General features: G+C 32.3%; 2 protein-coding genes across 5 annotated transcripts; both read right to left on the bottom strand.

Moving 5' to 3' along the window:
- Positions 1-751: 751 nt before the first annotated feature.
- On the bottom strand, positions 752-3,009 carry LOC109001072. 4 transcript variants are annotated; one of them, XM_035690233.1, is made up of 4 exons: positions 2,895-3,009; positions 2,049-2,162; positions 1,815-1,969; positions 752-1,187 (listed from the first exon to the last, which is right to left on the bottom strand). In XM_035690233.1, the coding sequence occupies exons 2-3, from the start codon at positions 2,129-2,131 to the stop codon at positions 1,843-1,845; spliced, it is 210 nt and encodes a 69-aa protein (XP_035546126.1). In that variant the 5' UTR covers positions 2,132-2,162; positions 2,895-3,009; the 3' UTR covers positions 752-1,187; positions 1,815-1,842. The 4 variants fall into 4 exon arrangements, with proteins under 4 accessions (XP_035546126.1, XP_018833739.1, XP_018833738.1 ...); XM_018978194.2 differs by lacking the exon at positions 752-1,187 and having other exon boundaries at positions 1,425-1,969; positions 2,836-3,009; XM_018978193.2 differs by lacking the exon at positions 752-1,187 and having other exon boundaries at positions 1,425-1,969.
- Positions 3,010-5,280: 2,271 nt separating this feature from the next.
- LOC109001052 (cyclin-dependent kinases regulatory subunit 1) lies at positions 5,281-6,647 on the bottom strand. The gene is made up of 4 exons (XM_018978164.2): positions 6,528-6,647; positions 6,329-6,445; positions 6,153-6,213; positions 5,281-5,690 (listed from the first exon to the last, which is right to left on the bottom strand). The coding sequence occupies exons 2-4, from the start codon at positions 6,379-6,381 to the stop codon at positions 5,538-5,540; spliced, it is 267 nt and encodes an 88-aa protein (XP_018833709.1). The 5' UTR covers positions 6,382-6,445; positions 6,528-6,647; the 3' UTR covers positions 5,281-5,537.
- Positions 6,648-21,603: the final 14,956 nt, after the last annotated feature.

Genomic DNA, 21,603 nt, shown 5'->3' with positions numbered 1-21,603 from the left:
CATATCTTATAAAAAACATTCAATACTTTATAAAAAAATTATAGATATGAAATGTGAGAGTAAATAGTAACTGATATATAATAAATCTTTTTATATAAACTCATAATTTCATACCAACACATGATGTCATATTAAAAACAGTTGTAATACTTCCATGTATGGATTATTGTGAGTACTTTCCTAAATTTTATGATCTCAAGTAAAAGAGAAATGAACGCATGAAATTGTCCATATAAATTTTTATGAAATGTTTAATGTTATTCAAAATAAGGAAAATAATAAGAGTTGTAAGGTCTATTTTTTTCATTTCTTTTTTAATTTGAAATCTTTTAAGTTGGGGAAAAATCTTGAGGCATGTTTTTCGTGCACAAGTATCTAATATTAGCCGAATGAAACTGCTGCCGACCAAAGACAAAATCAGAGGAAAAAGGAAAACAAGAAACAAAAAGAGCTTTGATACTCCGAGATGGATGTATTGGCTTATAGCAAAGTACGTGTTTGACAATGTGTTTGGAATTGGAGTCGAGACAGATAACAATAACCCTTTTAATTCCTTGGGAGGTTTGAATAGTGAGCAAGGGAGAGGAGATGAGAGTTATAAATTAAATAAATTATTATTAGAATATAATTTTTTAATATTAATTTATTTTTAAATTTAAAAAAATTAAATTATTTATTATATTTTATTTAAAAATTTTAAAAATTTATAATAATTAGATGAGATAAAATGAAATTAACTCGAATCCAAACAAGCCTGCTATCCTGTTCTTGTAATATTCAACACCTCCACAGGACCACAAGCATCTAACCTATGAGTCTATGACTTTCATAAAGCTTCATCCGAATGGGGGTTCAGTTCCATGGAACCCAGCATCCACAGCTCAACTACAATACCAACCAGATATCAATTCAAATGGCCCACTCCCGATTCCATTTTGAATCAAAACATGGCTACGATGGCTAACTAACCAAAAAAATAAACAAGTGGGGACGAGAGAGAGAGAGAGAGAGCATACATTACATATCCAGCATATTGGGATAGTTTTGGTGGTTAACCCATATTGGATTCAGCAATGTTGCTTTTGAAGGGGATGCTAAACATGTGGAGGTAGCTTTACAGAGAGATCTTGAAGATTTTAAGTATCATTGGCCAAATTGTTCAAGAAACTCGTAGAATGTTATCTTATCTGCAGCATTGGAGAATTACTCATGTCAAACGTGAAGGAAATCAAGTAGCACATGCTCTGGCAAAAATTGCTTTGATTTAGTCAGTCATAGAGTCTGTATGGAATCTATATCAGATAGTATTCAGCCTCTTCTTGTACTAGCTGATTCTTTGTTTCTTCATTAATGGAAAACTTCTTCATTTACAAGAAAAGAAAAAGAAAAGACAGTTATATACCATAAACCAAACTTTTCTTTCTAGCAGAAGCACAGGCCAACATACAGCACCCAAGCAGACAACCCCCAAGATTGAGTGCTCGACCCTATTTTTTTTTTTTAGGAGCAATATGAAAGATAATTTATTGTATTCTAATCGTAGCAGTAAAATCTGTAATGGATGGTCTATCTCATACATATTTTCACCTATCTGCCCCAATTAAAAAAGAAATCTTATACTCCCAGTAAATTGCCTGCTCCAGTAGAATGCAGGGTCACGATATTAAATCTTATGCCCTGCTCATTTAGCTCAGGTAAACCATGCAGACATCCCTGACCCAGAATCCAAAATGATCTAATCTGATAATGTCTAGTCTGAAAGAGTAACAGATTCATATACAAAACGCACATAAATGAGCACATTTTTTGCTTACACCAAGAGAAGGTCCAAAACAATATGAATCATTTCTTCTGGTAAGTCTGGTGGTCGGGTCCAACATCGCGTGAGCCAGTGTTTATATAAGGCCCTCGAAATGTTGCCTGGGGTGGCAGAGGCCTTGATGGGTCAATGACAGGCTTTCTAGATGACCTGAATTATACAATTGATGTTATTCTAACTGATGCAACCAAATAAAACTCTTTACCAGTACAAAAAGCAATTTACTTACGCCATGTAAAAGGGAAATGCCAAGCCTGCAGCTGCAAAAGCTACTAAGCTAGCGGCAACAATGGCATTGCGAGCTCTCGACATGAATGTTACAACAACTAATTAAAAATATGACCTGAAAAAATGAACGAGAAAAGACCTGTTAAGTGCATCCATCAACCAAAGTTTGAAAACAAAAATACGTGTTCATTTAGACAGCATGGAATCACTAGTCACTAGGAAAGGCATAAGAGTAAAATTGTGTTTGCAAGACAGTATTTTGTAGCTAGTGTCTATATATACAAATATGCATACACACACGCATTCATATATGCATAACAATGCAAACAGATAGCAAAGTTAGGTCTTCAGCTAGAATGGGTAACGGTATCAGGTGATGATCCGGTTGATTATCCACCAAAGGCAAAAATTGCCAGTAATTTTCCAGAAATGTTCACTAATTACAGTTTGTAAGCAAGGTATTCTTGCAGTAATTGCAGAGAAACCCTCTAACCCACACAAAATTGAACATATTCGAGAAACAAAAATTGCTGCAAGGAGCCAGAAGAGTAAGATAATCAGAACGGTGTAAATCAGCAAAAAAAAAAACAAATCAAAGCTGTCAACCATGACTGATTAAACGATATGTAAATATTAAAATTATGCTAAAACACTCACAGATTGTATGCGTCTCCAAGCAAAAAAATAAAAAAAAATGGTGCATCCAATTCACCGTGCTTTGCGACAAGAAATGGAAATCAGTAACAAAAAGCAATCGAAAAGGAACCCTAAGGGGAACGACATAGCACCAAGCATATATTGAATCACAAAGGAGTCGCATCAGAAGACATCGGGAAAACGAGTTAACCTCGTACGGATTGAACCATACGAAGAGGATTGGATCAGTTCGGAGCGTCACAGAACTGAAGGGCCGCGGGTTGACGCGAATCGGCCAGACTCGGGGAAGTAGCAAAATAGCTATTAGCTAATTTTATAGAGTTATTATATTCATCCTGCGAAAAAAATAAAAAATAATAAATTTATATATAAATATTTATTCAATTAGTTATTTATCTTTTCAAAAAAAGATTTATTCAATTTATTAAACCATATATATAGCTCCAAACAGCACATTTCTACTTTTTCTTTAGCAAATAATAAAAACTCCATTAAAATAATAGAGATCCAAAGTTGTTTTATTATCGGCAATGTACTATAGGATATTCAACGCGGTGCAACGAAATAATTGAGAGAAAATTTATATATATTAAATAATATAAAATTATAATAAAAAACCAAGAGAATTAAAAAATCGTAATATAAAAAACTAACTCTTCAAAAGCTTAATATCATCCGGTTCAATATTTTGAGTGTTACAAATAATTCTCAAAACTCCATTTTATAAATATAAGAGGATAGTGAACATGAAATGATGATATACGAACTTATAGTAATGAATTGAAAAATATTTTAATTGTAAAGGAATTACATAAAAATAAATTTACAAATTGATGTGATTTGATATAATACAACATATTATAAAATTATTTTTATTGTAAAATAAATATAACGAACCACATAAAACTACATCAATTTATATATTTATTTTTGTATACTCTTTGTGTATGTAACATTTCTCGAATGAATTTAGAAGTTTCAAGAGTTGTAGGGTAAGAAAGTTGGTTACAACATTAAATAGAAAGTTGGTAAGTTAATGAAAAATATATGATTCAAAAGCAACATGTTTCTCAGAGATCTAGATCACAGTGGGTTCCAAAATAAATAAATAAATTTATTTGTTCATTCTATATTTTTTCCTATATCAGATTTATCTGCTTATCAACATCCAACCTTCTAATACTTAGTTGAAGATGCAGCTGATCGGACGTTACGTGATGCAGGCAATGGGGTTTTATAAGAGTTTCGTTATATATAGTCACTTTTACATATTTTTTATATATTTTATTGATATAATTGATTAAAATAATTATTTTATATTAAAAAAATGATGCAATCAATCATATTAGTGAGTATACAAAAGAAAAAGAATAAGCAAAAATAACTATACATAAACTTTTTTCTTGTCCGATAATTTGAAATGAAACCAGTTTTTTCCCCTTTACAGTAAAAAGCTTTCAACTTTGGTGTTCATTTTACTTTTCCACCAACTTTTATTTTAAAAAAAATATATAATACGCTTTACCCGTGTCATAATGCTTTTTACCAGAGTATCCCATTAAGTAGTTGAGGTCCAGTATATTCAGGTTGGTATAGAAATGTCCATATGACAAGCCGAAAGAAACAGTAACCCAATGTTCAAGAGACAAGCTCAAGGAAGCAGTAACCCTGTCATCAAGCTCAGAATCCATCACAGCTGGTCTCTGTGGTTCCAGCAGCAAGCACAGATATAATTGAGGCAGAAGTGAACATCAAATCCCTAGTGGGATAGGCTACCCAAATCTACAGAATATTTAAATATCCTGGTAATTGCAAACACAATACATACTCGCCATCCAAGTCTCATCCCAATTAAACATTACATAATCAAGAAAAGGATTTTAAAGTTCTCCAAATTTGGAAAAAGCATGGCCATTGAATTATAGAATATGTCATATGGCATCAGTTAAAATGATACTGAAATAAATCAATGAATGTGTCAAGAAGATACATGTATTAGTCTGATGGAATAAGCATGTAAATTATCAATTAAAAATCCTGGTAAATGAAAAGTGAAAACACAGAAATTAATGTTAAAAAAATAAAGCTATAGCTATCTTCTATCCAAAGGTAGCATGTACGACAGAAATTATGAGAACAAACCTAGAATCTCATCATTTCTGTAGTAAAAGCCAACCTTTGGCTCGTTGATCTCATAGAGAATCATAAATTTTCACTGGTTAACACTCACTTACTATGTTCAGCCAACATCAGCTTAGAAGACAAATAAATAATACCAAGGAATCAACATCCAGATAATACCCATATGCATCAATGCTTTTCGTCAAAACTCAAGAGAAAATTAATGGACCAAATGAAATGCGGAAGCATATACTAATGAGCCAAGCTGAACCAGAGTTACATTACCCTTAAATTTCCTCAAGATCAATTTAATGTTACAAGTAATTGTTCTTTGTTTTTCAAAACACACAATTTTTACACAAAGGCCATATACGAACCATCTATTGTAAAATAAGTTCAAAAACAACATTAGAAGCATAAAAACACTAATCTATTGCTTTTTATCTCCAGCTAAGAAAGACCAAAACCACAGAGTGCATAGAAACAACATAATTAAAACCCACCAATGAAACAAAACCCACACTAAAAAGTAAACCAGCGGTAAACTAACATATTTCTATGCAGTGCCAATGACAACTATAAAATTCCCCAAACAGGAGAATTATTGATACAGACACGAAGCCAAGTTCAAACATGCAAACATAAACCATCATCCTTAGTCATTCATTCATTTCACTTGAAGATATGAAAAGCAACTGGCATGAAACAATGATCACTTAACAAGCACGTTCTGCTGAGCCTGATTCTCCTGCTGCTGCTGATAGTTGAGAGGCCTCCTGAAGAGCATGATATGTGGCTCCGGGCGATGAATTGCATAGTGAACCCACCCACGGCTCTGCTGAACCCCAATCGCACGCCATTCATTCTGAAAGCAATGATCAAAATCGCAAAGTCCAAAGCATTCAGTAATCATAGCATGTCCGATTACTCTGAACTTGTTTAAAATAAGAGAAAAAGGGAAAAAATACCGTTTCCCAAACAAAGAGAATACATGCTAATATAAAAACCCCCAACAGGCCCTGTAAACTAGACATGAGGACGAACTCAAGTATTTAAATATGCCATTAGACTCACGTCAAATAAAATCTAATAATTTGTGGAGTTAATATATTCAGTGTATCAACTCAAAAGAAAATTACAAAATCAGATTTAAGATTAATTCGAAAAATATCCGGATGGAATCGTTGTTTCGATCCGATCGGCCTCAATTTTGTCTTGACTTAGCGTTTAATTTGAAGGTCATGCTGATTGTTAATGGTGTGGCGGTGTATTGTGGTTTCTAGACAAGAAAAAAAATGTAAAATTCTCAAAAACCCTAGTTACTCACCTCAGAGAGGAGGCGACTCTTGGGCAGCAATTTCGCAACTTCTGGGGGAAGCACAACATGCCTGTACGAACAATCAGGGACAAGATTCCGCCATATTTCATTACCAAGAGGAAACCAAAAAATGAAAAAATCCACGAAAAAAGAAGAATAATGAGAGAAATTGAAAAGGCAAGTACCGGTACTCGTAAGTGTCATCGAAGTACTTCTCTGAGTACTGGATCTGTCCCATCTCTCACTCCGGTTAGGCTCTGCTCCGAGAGAAACACTATCGTTCGCTGCTTCGCTAACTCGATCTGTAGAAAATAAAAATTACACAAAAATATACGAACTATGAAATTCTCAAGAATTAGACATAGGAACGGTTAGAATCGTGACCTTAGAAAGAGAAGGAAAGAAATCAGAAGGAAGGCAGAGCCTAGAGAACGATTGTTTTTCCTTGGCGAGAAAGTGATTGGCAATGGAAAAGTGGCGCAATTGGAATAGGGAAGTTTTATGGGAAATTTACATAACGTCTATTTTGTGGATTTTTGAATCTCAAATTTTGAATCCTTCCCGCCTTAGCTTTCGTTTGGGTTCGGAAAGTATTTAGATCACTCTCGTTAGATTAGTCAAAATTAAGGATATTTTTTATGAATATAAGATAAATTTAACTTTTAACTATTTCATTCACATAAATTTTCATATTGGAATAGCTATTTTTTCATTATATAACAATAAAATAATATAAGATAAATTTCGTTTTAGTTATTCACATCAAATCTCCACATTAGATTATATATTTATTCATTATATAATAATTAATAATTTTAAAAATATTTAATTTTTTTAATTATTAATTTATTTTATTTTATCATATTTTACCTATTAAATATTAATTAATAATCATATTCTTATTAAATTAATATATCACTAACTCAAATTAATATACCAATTGTGATAAAATATGTGATAAAAAGAAAGGAAGAGAGAAATAATTAATAAAATATTTATTTGAAGTATATAGAGTAACCTTTAAATTTGAAATAATTAACCATTGTGAGCATATTTTCCTCTTTAATAGCTAAATACTCAATAGATTTAACTTTTAACGAATCCAATGAGAGTGCTCTAATTATTCCATTTAATATTAAAAGAACAAGTTTACTAATAGTTATTCCACAACTTTATTAATAGTTAATTCTTTAACTATTAAAAAAAATTAAAATACTTGATCGGTAATTTTGAGGGATCGAAATCATAGGGCCAAGTATCATTTTCTATATATATATATATAAAATAGAAAACTTTTCTCAGTCATCTGTAGGCGCCGGGGGTTGTACTAACATGGTGGGTTGTACAAAACTGGATTAATCTACCAGTTCAATCATATCCTCAGCTAGCTCAAGGAAATCATTAGCTAGATAGTGAGCAACCTGGTTGTCACTTATTCTTACAAAAGTCACATGTCATTTCTTAAAACTAGACAACATTGCTTTAGTATCATGTAAGACCAACCCCATGTTATCCCAACGATCAATATGCTTTTGGAGGCCTTGAATTACAATTTGAGAGTCACCTTCTAGAATAACAGATTGCTGCCCCATTTCCTTTGTCATTCCAACTCAGCTAATAGGGGATCCAATACACCAAATTTTGACAGCTTTTTTGTAGCCAAAATGGAGCCCTCATGGTCACGAGCCACCAAGCCAATCCCAATTCTGTTTTTAGTAACACTCAGGGCTGCATCCCAATTAATTTTGATGATGTTCACTGGAGGAGGAACCCATACAGAAATATGGTCTTGTGGCTATTGGATCACTTTCTTTGAGCCAATCTATACAGCCTTAAAATCTGCCAAAGAAATGGCTGCCTGTCTTGCAACCTGCGTGGGATGCATAAAGGAATTCTCAAAAATCATCTTATTCCTTTTCAACCAAATGCATCTAGCTGTCATGGAAAATAGCTCCATCAACGTTTGATCAAATGTAGAAGTAAAATGTTCCACCAATTCTTTGAAACATCCTACAGAGTTAGATCCTTCTTGAAAAACTTTAGACCCTTGGCTGATGAGCAGATCCATAAAGCATGAGTGGTTGACTCATCTTCTCTACAACAAATAGGACACAGAGGGGAATCAACAATGTTTTTCTTATATAGGTTCAGTCGAGTAGGTAGTCACTCAAGACAAACTCTCCACATGAAAACTTTAGTAACATTTGGAATCTGAAACTTCCAACAACAGGTCCAATCCTTAAAACTTTTAGCTCGATGAAAAGTCTCACCCATATGCAATTCCCATAGCTCCTTCTGCTCGTGATATGTACTTTTCACTGTAAACTGACCATCCTTTATCCCTAACCATATAAGTTTGTCCTGGCCCCAGTAATGGGAACCAAAGTGTAGATTATATTAAAATCTAGACTCGTTGAAGAACTCATCTCAAGAACCCAGATTACAAGGAAGAAAGCTACAAAGGTTGTGATTTATCTTTGATAAGTTCAAAAGTTCAATAAAAAACAATAGGAGATAAACTCAACTCACAATGAATAAATTTATCAAATTTTATAAACTAATAAAAACGAGGCTACAAAGAGTATTTAAACCAAAACTTAAGTAAAACTCTAGCCAAAATAAGGTCATATCTTCCAAAAATACCCATGAATGAACAGTGTCGCAGCTACAGTATGCGGGGCTACAGTAACAAAGGTTTGTTCAAATCAACTGCCAAACGTACCCTCATACACTTTCCCCATGCCATGCCATCCGAGTTAGAATCAACACGAATCACATGGCCAGTCGATGAAGCAAACTTCTTACCAAAATCTGCATTCATAACAGCCAGAGGTAGCCCATGTAGTTGAATCCAAAAATGTTCAAACTAGAATTGCACCATGTTCAGAGGGATAGATTCATCAAGCTCTCGAAAGGAGACTAGATTCCTATAAAAAAACCACAAACGCCCACCAAGAACTCTATCCTTATATGCAAGGAACTTAAACTCAATTAAGAATCGATGATCACCCAAGTCCTTGAATTTCACTCATCCCTCCAATCTCCATATTTGTGACATGGTCGCTCAGAAAGCTTCATTATTCAAACCCTTCTTAGTCATCACCCCCTACAATGCAAAACTTTCCACGTAAAACATCATTCACTTCATCAGGAGGAACCAAGAAAACTACATTTTCCTCCTTTGACAATGTAAGGTTCTCCCATCTCCATGCTAGCTCCTCTTCCTCCATTACTACGCACTCAAAGAAAACACTCAAGATTCTCACAAGAAGATACTTACACCCTTGCACAGGCAAGGGTACTCAAACCTCACTCGTTCTCTATTTAATTAAAAGCTTTCATCATCCAATTTGCCTTTTTTACTAATGATTCTCACTAATCATCCAATTGTTGTACTCACTAATGATACTCACTCTTTTGACCGAACAGTAATTTTTTTGTTAGGATGAACACATGTATTATGATAAGATCTTCATTGGATTATTTTTCTTTAGAGCATAAGCTTTAGCACTCCCAATAGATTTTGTAAAACCCATTTTTATGTAAAATTTGAAGAAAAGTAGCTCAAAACTGCCTTCAACGGATCATGTATTTTCAAGTCTATTTTCCATTTTGCTACAGTGTTTAGCTATATGTAGCGTGAACTATACACAAATGTAATAATATTTTATTTATTTTTTCTCTTTTCATGTACTTTGTCTCCCACAATAATTTCTCTCTCCTTGTACTTTTTTCCAGCAAACTATTAAATAATATAACATTTAAATGATGTAAAGAAAAAATAGATAAAATGATGTATGATATATTGTAAAAATTAGTATGCAAAATAGAAAAAGTGAGTTTTGATTATGTATTTTAAATGATAGGATACATAAACCATTAAGAGTGTTATAAGGAAAGTAAAATGATTTGTACAGTTTAATGATGTATAAATTTTGTGTGGTACCTTTGAAAAAAAGTTGAGCACATCTAAAATTTATATGAAAAAATTCATTTGCACATCTAAAGTAATATAACATTTAATGATGTATAAGGAGTTTGGACCATATAGCTTAAGGGTCAATGCAGCCACCTGTAGTTCTAGATTTTAGTATCTTGACCATTACCTATCCTCCATATAGAACCCTTCTCAATAAGATCTCTTGTAGTACAAAGACTTCTACATATAAAAGAATGCCTAGCTCCCACTTTGGCCTGAAGAAAATCAGTGTTGGAAAAATACTTCACTTTAAGAACCTTGGCAGCTAGTGAATCAGGAAATTGGATAAGTCTCCAACCTTGTTTTGCTAGTGAAGCCATATTGAAAATCTCAAAGTCCCTAAACCCCAAGCCACCTGCCCCCTTTGCTTTCCCCATTTGTCCTCAAGAAACCCAATGCACCTTCTTCTCATTACTCATATGGCCCACCAAAATCGATGCATTACTCTATTAATTTCATGAAGCAAAGACTTGGGCAATCTGAAAACCCACATACAGTAAGTAGGCAGGGCTTGAATGACAGCTTGAAGTAAGATTTCCTTCCCTGGATGTGATAGGAACTTTGTTTTCCAATTGCTAATCCTGCTTCTCATCCTGTCCAAGATTCCTTTAAAAGAGCATGCCATGATCTACCTATGAGAGCAAGTAAGCCAATGTAGTTTTCATAGCAGGATGTGGATCGAGTTCCTGCAATACTTAGGATATAGTCTCTGGTAGCTTTTCTTGTATTGGCACTAAAGAATATTGAAGTCTTGGACTTATTGAGTTGCTGTCTTGATGCATTTCCATAGAGGCCCAGCAACTTGTTAAGAGTAGCCCACTCCATTGCATTAGCTCTACAAAATAGCAAACTATCATCTGCAAAAAAAAGATGGTTAATGCTTAATTTGCCCCTACAAATAAGAAAGCCATGAATATCTTTCACAGCTTCAGCATGATTCAATAAGCTGCTTAGGACCTCAGAAACAAGTATAAACTGATAGGGGGAGAAAGGATCCCCCTGTCGAATCCCTCTAGATGGAACAAAGCTTGCTTGAGGAACCCCATTTATAAGGATTAAGTAAAAAACTGAGAATATACACTTCATAATCAGAGAGATCCATCTCGGATTGAAACCCATCTTCACCATAGCCTTTTTCAAAAAAACCCATTCCACCATATTATATGCCTTGCTCATGTCCAACTTAATAGCCATGTGGACTTGTTGCCTTTTCCCTTTAGTAGACATTGAGTGCAAAGCCTCGAAAGCAACAATTACATTGTCTAGAATCATTCTACCAGGAACAAAAACACTATGTGTAGGTGAAATGATCTGGGGAAGAATGCTGTTAGGTCTGTTGGACATCACTTTTGATACAATCTTATATAGCACATTGCAAAGAAAGATGGGTCTAAAATCTAGTACAGTTTGAAGACTTTTCAGTTTGGGGATTAAAACAATGAAAGTGTCATTGATGGATCCTATATCCCCTCCATGGTTCAGGACCTCTAACACAGCCTTTGTGACATCACCTCCTACCACACCCCAATGAGATTGGTAGAAGATAGCTGAAAAACCATTAGGGCCTAGAGAGCCCAGAGGGTTCATCTGAAACAATGCTTCCTCGACTTCCTCAGGTGTGAAAGGACTTGAGAGATTGTTGTTCATGGCCTCAATTACTCTAGGCTAAATTTGACACAGGCATGCTTCAAGACCAGTAGGATTCAAAGAAGAGAAAAGGGCCAGGTAATGCTAACAGAAAACCTCAGCAATTCCTTCCATTTCATTGATCATTCTACCATCATCAAGTACCAGTTTAGTAATCTCATAAGTCTTCCTTCTTTGGTTAGCACACCTATGGAAAAACTTAAAATTCCTATCTCCATCTCTCAACCAATTATGTTTGGCCCTTTCCTGCCATTTGACATTTTCCTCTTTCAATAATCTATCAATATTCTTCTAAAGGTTCTTGATTTTCATAGTATTAGATCCCTTGTTAAGAGTTATGCAGAGAAGATAACTAGTTCAGCTTAGACTGTGTGGCCTTCCTTTGTTTATGAAGAGAAAATTTACTCCACGCAACTAGAGAGTCCCTGCACTTGCTGAGATTTCTCTAAACTGAGCTCAAAGAAAAGCCTTGCTGAGAAGACTGGAAGACTGGGTTGACCAACTTGATTGGATTAGACTACTACACTCCTCTTGTAAGTTCCAACTGCCTTCAAATCTGAAGAGCTTCTCCCTACCCCTTCCCTCATGATGCAAACCCCTCCTCCCACTTTGTAGAAACATCACAATAGGGCTATGGTCTGAAGTTTGGGTTGCAAGGGCTTGAATACTGCAGTGAACAAACAATTCAGTCCCCAAAAGATTCCCAAAAACACGGTCAATTCTCTCATTGGTGAACTGAGTTCCCTCTCTGTTATTACACCAAGTGAACTTAGGCCCAACAAAGCCTAAGTCACTTAAACCACAAAAATCCACAGTTTCTCTAAACAATTCCTTTTGTTGATAAGGTCGACAAGCTACCCCATACTTCTCATGATGATGTAAGATTTCATTAAAACCTCCAAAAGAAAATCGTGCCTACTCAATCTTAGGTCTCATCATCCTCAATAAATTCTAACTATCTGGCCTGTTTGCAGTAATTGGAGAGCCATCAAAACCAGAAAACAACACCCTTTTTGCTGAGCTTTCATGTTTCAAGCTCATAGAAATATGGTGTTGAGAAAAAGACTCAAGTGTGAAATCAAGAGTACTATTCCACAAGAACGCAAGACCACCACTTAAACCTTTACTATCAACTACAAAGCTGGAGTCAAAACCCAATTTATTCCTCACTTCTTCCACCCTTCTCCTTCCACATTTTTTTCCATCAAGAAAACAAACTTGGCCTACTTAGTCTTCACTAACAAGTGAAGTTCTCTAACTGTACGGGGGGTTCCCAAGCTCCCTACAGTTCCAACTAAGGCCTATCATTGTTGTTGGTGGAGCTCAGATTCAAAACTATTTGCATCAACACTAGTAACAATTCTTTTTTTCTTATCGGGTTCAACTACATCCACTTGAGTATTAACTCCTATTTTCCTTCTATCTAGAGTTGCCATTCTCAGACTAACTGACCCATTTTTATTTACCTCCCTAGCCTTTCTTTTCCACGTGGCCCTCTTCTTTTGGGGCATTTCAGTCTTTATTTTTGCCAACTCCGAGGCAGAAGACACATTCTGCTCTTGGGGTGAAACCCTTAAAGGAGGGGTGTCATGGTTAGAAACACTTACCAAATCAGATTTTAGTGGCTCACGTCCCACTTGGATTTGAAAACCTTACTCTAGAGCCACCTCAGATTCAAAAAACGAAAAGATCGGTTTGCATATCACAAGCTGAAAAAGCTCCCTCTAATGTCGCAGTTGAATCCTCCCCCTTTAGGAAAATACCATCCTTAGAGCAAACATATTTTCCTTTTGACTTATTCATCTCAGCATCTGCCTTAGTTGGGAGGTCCGTGAATTGCTCCTGATCAGGCTTCTTTCCAGAATTAGGTTCCTCATGATGGGTCCCTCCAGGGGCCTCAGCCTGCTGCCACCTTGGATGGTGTTTGTCCCCTGTTGCACCACCGTACTTTCTAACTTCAAAGACCTTTGAGTTCATCAGTTGAGCTCTCAGCCATGGTCCAAACTGCATTGGTTTGGATTCTCCATCATGATCACAACTCTCTATGATTGACACAATTTTGCTTTGTGAGACAAGATACTACAATGAAAACAAACGGGCTGCAATCTTTCATACTTCACTGAGACCCAAAAATTATGGTTCTCCAACTGCAGCCATTTTCCACGTAACAAAGGTTTGTTCAAATCAACTGCCACACGTACCCTCATACACTTTCCCCATGCCATGCCATCTGAGTCAGAATCAACATGAATCACATGACCAATCGATGCAGCAAACTTCTTACCAAATTCTGCATTCATAATAGCCAGAGGTAGCCCATGCAGTTGAATCCAAAAAGGTTCAAACTAGAATTGCACCATGTTCAGAGGGATAGATTCATCAAGCTCTCGAAAGGAGACTAAATTCCTATAAAAAAACCACGGACGCCCACTAAGGACTCTGTCCTTATCTGCAAGGAACTGAAACTCAATTAAGAATCGATGATTACCCAAGTCCTTGAATTTCACTCATCCCTCCAATCTCCATATTTGTGACATGGTCGCTCAGAAACCTTCATTATTCAAACCCTTTTTAGCCATCACCCCCTACAATGCAAAACTTTCCACGTAAATCCTTCACTTCATCAGGAGGAACCAGGAAAACTTCATTTTCCTCCATTGACAATGTAAGGTTCTCCCATCTCCTTGCTAACTCCTCTTCCTCCATTACTACGTACTCAAAGAAAACACTCAGGACTCTCACAAGAAGATACTTATACCCTTGCATAGGCAAAGGTACTTAAACCTCACTCGTTCTCTATTTAATTAAAAGCTTTCATCATCCAATTTGCCTTTTTGACTAATGATCCTCACTAATCATCCAATTGTCGTACTCACTAATGATACTCACTCTTTTGACCGAACATTACTTTTTTTGTTAGGATGAACACGTGTATTATGATAAGCTCTTCATTGGATTATTTTTCTTTAGTATAAGCTTCAGCACTCACAATGGGTTTTGTAAAACCCATTTTTATGTAAAATTTGAAGAAATGTAGCTCAAAACTACCTCCAACGGATCATGTATTTTCAAATCTATTTTCTATTTTGCTACAGTGTTTAGCTATATGTAGCGTGAACTATACATAAATGTAAAAATATTTTATTTATTTTTTCTCTTTTCATGTACTTTGTCTCTCACAATAGTTTCTCTCTCATACTTTTTTTTCCAACAAACTATTAAATAATATAACATTTAAATGATATAAAGAAAAAATAGATAAATTGATGTATGATATATTATAAAAATTAATATGTAAAATAAAAAAAGTGAGTTTTGATTATGTATTTTAAAGGATAGGATACATAAACCATTGAGAGTACTCTAAGGAAAGTAAAATGATTTGTACAGTTTAATGATGTATAAATTTTGTGTGGTACCTTTGAAAAAAAGTTGAGCACATCTAAAATTTACATGAAAAGATTCATTTTTTTCATGATGGACCTCACTTGTTTTCAAAATGACCGCACGAGATATCTTCACATTAAAGTTGTATCTAGCATGAGTAATGCTCTTATGCCCCCAAGTTAAACTACTCATTTTGCCTCATTGAGAAAAAATAAAAAACATAAACATAAAAAGGTAGAGAAAATTTAAGATTTTAGTCTTTATTTTTTTTGTATTTTCAAGTACCATTTTGTTTTGAATATATATTTTTTAATTTTTTTTAAATATGGTGCTACAACAAAAAAAAAAAGTTGGCATAATATAGGGACATAGTAGCATTACTCATCTAGCATTAATTAAAAAAAATTAATAAAACTAACTTTATATTCATAGTGATCTTTCACAGCCTATTCTCAAGGAGGACAGATATTACATCTCCATTATAAAACTAAGGCAGGGAGATTCCGCAATATTCCTATAGTACAGAACTCTCCCGATTAGTAGATTTCCTTTTTTTCTTTTTTCTTTTTTCTTTTTCTTTTTTTTTTATGTATTTTTTTATCTCGTTCAATTTACAAAATCATTAAAAAATATTTTCTTAATTATTAAATAAATAAAAAAATCTATCGAACCCATCATCAAGACCTTTTATCGGGACATATAGCATTTTCCTATTCCTAAATTGTGCCCTTTTTTTCTTTTTCAGCTCAAGTTGTTATACAGAAAAACAAAATAAAAACAACACGTTACCAATGGGTTGCTATAAAATAAAAAACTTCATGCTTCTACCATACAAGACCTTCCTAAACTTAGGGGCAAATCATGATGAAAAATGGTCTACCCCTTCAGCTTTTATTTGGGTTGAGCAGTGCTACAAGGAAATTCGAAATACACACGGATAAGTGGAGTTAAAAAAATTAAAACTGTAAAATACAAAAGCTCTCTGCATTCTCGGTGCCCTCATCTCCCAATGAATCTCTTTATTTTTCTGAGAAAGTAATTTAGGGGTGTAAGAATATCGGTTCGGACTGGATCGATAGTCTTATTAGTCAATCTCGAGAGTGTGTTTTACGATGATTTATATAAGTTTTTAAAACCTAAATATGAATTGGAAACCCCAGAAATCAGCCAATTGATCAAATAAGTTGACGAACCCAACCACAACAACCTTCATCTGCAGAAACACAACAAAGTTTTCAAAATTTTGTGATTGCAAGTTGCAACAATTAATTTCACCTCAAATTCAGTAAAGAAAAAAAAAAAACATGACACAAGATACGTAATGTTGAATGGATAATGATATTCTTACATCTCATTTACTATTAATTTACTATCAAGTTATTTATTTTATTTTAGTTATTTGAATTTGGATTAAAATTTTCAAAACATTATATTCTTGCATAATTTAGAAGAAAATAGTCTCGTTTGTTTTCACAACTCATCACATCACATCTTATCTCATCTAATCTTACAACTTTTTTAAATTTTCACACAAAATAAAATAAATAATTCAACTTTTTCAAATCTCAAAACAAAAATTATATTAAAAAAATATTTTATAATAATATTTTATTTAACTTTCAACCTTCATCTAAACTCATCTCATATCATTTGCGAAAACATACGATTGAGTCAATTTTTATAAAATTGAATTTATTTTTAATTAAATTACATGATTATGTTGGTTGATTGAATTTATTTTCTTTTAAATTATGCTATGCAAGTAAGCCATATTCTGAGATTTTTAATCAAAATTTAAAGAATAAAAAGAAAAATAATAACGAAGTAGTAAAATAATAGTAAATAGGATGTAAGTATATCATTACCCATTGAGAGATAGGAGAGGTCGCAAGGAAGAACTTTGTGTGTAATCCCCTTTTTGCCCCAAGGTGGTGTTGGTCTTGTTTTTATTTTTAAAATAAAAATAAAAGGCTGACCAAATAGTAACACCTTCACTGCCACATCAGCACTTAAAAGAAGTCTGCTTTTTCATCCTAGGTTTGATTTTTATCATGTAAGCAAATTTTTTATATTGTTCATTATTTAAAACACATATATTTCATTTTCTTCTAAAAAAATATTTTTAAAATAATTTTTTCATATTTTGATTTTATTTTTAATTTTTATTTGGCTTATATATATTTTTTTTACTTGTATAGAACTGAATTATTTTACATTGTATATAAAAGCAAATTGCAAATATAAAAAAAATATGAATATTGTAAATTTATTGGTAGTGTGAGGGGGGCCCTCTAAGTGAAGGGGCCCAGGCCCAAAGAGATCAAGCTACGGAGACCCCAGGCCTTTCAGGCAAAAACCCAAAGCAAGCTTGAAGCCCATACCTGGAGACTGCGTGCCAAGTCCACGACCATAAGCCTATCCGGAAAGGCTTTGACACCGAGCTCGGCTACGCCAAGAATCCTACCTCGAGACTCGATGACCTACCGAGCTTTGCCATAAAGTACAGAGCAAACTACTGTCACTGTCCATGCAGGTTTGGCTAACGGGAGTACCTCAAGTACTATCAAATACTCTCACTACTATTCTTTACTTTATTATTATTTTTCACCTACTTTTATTACTATTCATTATTTTTCACATACTTTTTACTATTATTTAATATTTTATTACTATTCATAAACATTCTTAAACACTTTCATTATCCATATGTCTTAAATATGTAGAATGATAAAGATGTAGTGCATCGGATACTTCTGACTAGATTTATCTTATGGTATTGGAATGTGAATATGTTATTGTTCAGCCAACCCTATGGATACAAGACCTAAATTACAAAAAATCTACTCAACCTCCTACTATTCATACAACCTCCACACTCTACATTATTTTTAATTTTTATTATTTTTTTCTTTTATTAAATATTTATTATATAAATAATGAATACAAAATTTAAAATAATTTAAAAAGAATAAACTCAAAAAAAATTTAAAAAAAATATTAAAAATTTAAAAAATTTAAAAAAGTGTGGAGTGTGGAGTGTGGTGGAGGTTGTGTAGCAAAGCTCCCTAAATTATACCAAAAACTCACCATGCATTAATATTATCCAAAAATAAAAAATGCCAGAAAACACCAAAAACCGAATTAAGCGACGAATGTATTAAGGCCGGCTCAATGTGAATTAAGGCAGCGTTTGGGTAGTCAATATACTTCAGTACTTTTTAAGTATTTTCGTACTATTAGAAATATTTTACATGTCAAACAACTTAAAATACTTTCAATAGAACCCACAAACCCACTTCAATCTCTACTCATAACTATTTACAAATATTCTATAATATTTATCACTATTATATATAAATAAAAAATAAAATCACTATAATATTTATCACTATTAAATATAAATAAAAAATAAAATCACTTTAATATTTATTTATATGATATATAAATAAAAAATAAAATCACTATAATATTTATCCCTATTAAATATAAATAAAAAATAAAATCACTATAATATTTATCACTATTATATATAAATAAAAAATAATTTCACTATAATATTTATTTATATTATATATAAATAAAAAATAAAATCACTACAATATTTATCCCTATTAAATATAAATAAAAAATAAAATCACTATAATATTTATCACTATTATATATAAATAAAAAATAAAATCACTATAATATTTATCACTATTAAATATAAATAAAAAATAGAATCACAATAATATTTATCACTATTATATATAAATACAAAATAAAATCACAATAATATTTATCACTATTATATATAAATAAAAAATAAAATCACTATAATATTTATCACTATTAAATATAAATAAAAAATAGAATCACTATAATATTTATCACTATTATATATAAATTAAAATTAAAATCAATAATATTTATCACTATTATATATAAATAAAAAATAAAATCACTATAATATTTATCACTATTATATATAAATAAATAAAAAATCACTATAATATTTATCACTATTATATATAAATAAAAAATAATTTCACTATAATATATAAATAAAAAATAAAATCACTATAATATTTATCACTATTATATATAAATAAAAAATAACATTACTCTAATATTTATCTCTATTATATATAAATGAAAAATAAAATCATTATAATATTTATCATTATTATATATAAAAATAAAATAAGATCACTACAATATTTATTAATATTAAAAAATCGCTATAATATTTATTAATAAAACTAAAATCACTATAATATTTATGGGATCCATATCTTTTTCAACTACCTATCCAAAAGTCAACAACTTATCATACTTCACGCATCCAAATAACTCAAAATAATCTCAATGGGATCCACAAACTCACTCCAAACTCTACTCATAACTATTTACAAATATTCTCAACACTTTTTAAATATTCTCACTACTCAAATGTACCTTGGCTAAGAAAAAAAATTTAAAATGATGCCGCTAGATTTTAACATGACATGTATAATTTATTTTTCTCTTATCAATGCATGGACGTTCTATCATCATCATTATAATATAAATATATGACATTTATCCTATTTTAGACTTTATTTTAATTCTTTCTGCAACTTCCCTAATGGCCTATCAATTGAGTCAGCAGTGGAATGTATTGGAGGGAAAAGATTATGAAAGTTTTAAGAAGGATTTTAGAATAGCTTGCTGGTAAAGCAAGAATCATATGAAACGAGAATATCTCACCGTTTGAAAATGAAAGTACTTTAGTCATAAAATAATTACATAAAAATAAACTTATAAATTAATTTGGTTTGATATGATACGTCATATCATAATGTTACTTTTATTATAAAGTAGATTTAACAGTTTTCATAAAGTCGTATCAATTTATGAATTTATTTTATATAATCTCTTTGTGTCTGTAACAATTCTTGTTTGAAAAATGATATCTTATCCTAAAATTCTCTCTTTGAAGTGAGTAAAGAGACGAATTAACTTATTGCCATTTTTTTTTCAGAATACTTGCATACGAAATTGAAGTAGTCTCTCTTGCAAGAGAATTAATTAACTAGAAAATTAATCACAAATATAATTAGTGTATTAATGAGATTGTTAATATTGAGAAGTTATGTTAGAAATTGATGCAAGTATTAGATGTTGGATAAAGAGAAAAAAAAAAAAAAAAGAAAGAGAGAGAGAGAGAATCAGGCCTCGTTTGTTTTGAGAAAATATTTCATCTCATATAATCATTACAACTTTCTCAACTTTCAATACAAAATAAAATAAACAATTCAACTTTTTTCAAATCTTAAAATAAAAATAATATTAAAAAATATTTTTTAACAATATTTTATTCAACTTTTTAACTTTAATCTCATCTCATCTCATCTCATCTTCGAAAACAAACGAGCCCTTAATAAGGAAGAATCTAAAATCAAGATGTGATATAAAATGGACTCTCATACAATCCAACCAAAAGCTAAAACAACCACATGAGCTTTTTTATCGCAATTAAAATATACTCGTTCGCACGCAATCAAAACTTATAATTGGTTGCTGACCACATGACTCCCGCCAACTTTGGTAGCCGACTGCTCTCTCGTAGAGCCAGATGTGGGCGGGAATCGCCACAAAGGGAGGGAAGATAGGGTTTTTGATCCTACCTTTTTGCATGTTTTATAGGCTTGTGTTTAAGTTTGCGTTTGGTTGGTGAGGTATTTTATAAATAATATCAGTAAAAAAATAATAATAAAATATTAAATAGTAATAAAAAATAGATTAAAAATAATAAAATAATAATAAATAATAATAAAATATTAGTCCCCAAATTAGACCTAAAATCTCACCTTTTTGCATGCAGGCAATCTCTGCACAAAGATTACGGAATATCTCAAATAAAAAAAATTAGAGCTATTGTTGTTTTGATCAGATTATCATATATTAAGTGGAGATAATATATAATAAAGAGTAATGTTACATGCAGTTGTGGAGTGTGCAAGTTTTATAGTGTCGCTTTGAAAAAAAGTGAGGTCTACTATTAAAAAATTAATAAATAAAGAAAATGTAAATTTCCAGCCATTTGTACAATGGACTCGAGGCATAACTCCAACAGCTCGAATCACATAAATCTGCATTATCTTTTCCTCTGCTATGCATTGTTGTACGAGTTCATGAACGAAAATAAACCACTCATGAATGCTTCCACGGCCAGCTTAATTTCTTTTTTATTTTTTATTTTTTTTAAAAATTACTTCTAACTTTATAGCTATGATCCCCTATATCATAGTGGACCTAAAACAACATCCAACTTGGAAGAAAAGAACAATACCAGGATCTGAATCCTTTAGATGTCTTGAGTTTCATTCAAGAAAACAAAAAGAGAAAGGTGTTCCAATGACAATAAAAAAGGCAAAAGCATTCACTATATTAGTTCACATCATGAATATTTGCTCCAAGCCTGCC

The sequence above is a fragment of the Juglans regia genome, chromosome 5 (assembly GCF_001411555.2).
Source record: "Juglans regia cultivar Chandler chromosome 5, Walnut 2.0, whole genome shotgun sequence".
Classification (NCBI taxonomy): Eukaryota; Viridiplantae; Streptophyta; class Magnoliopsida; order Fagales; family Juglandaceae; genus Juglans; species Juglans regia.
Note: the sequence above shows the minus strand (reverse complement) of the source record. Positions and strands in the feature narration are given on the sequence as shown.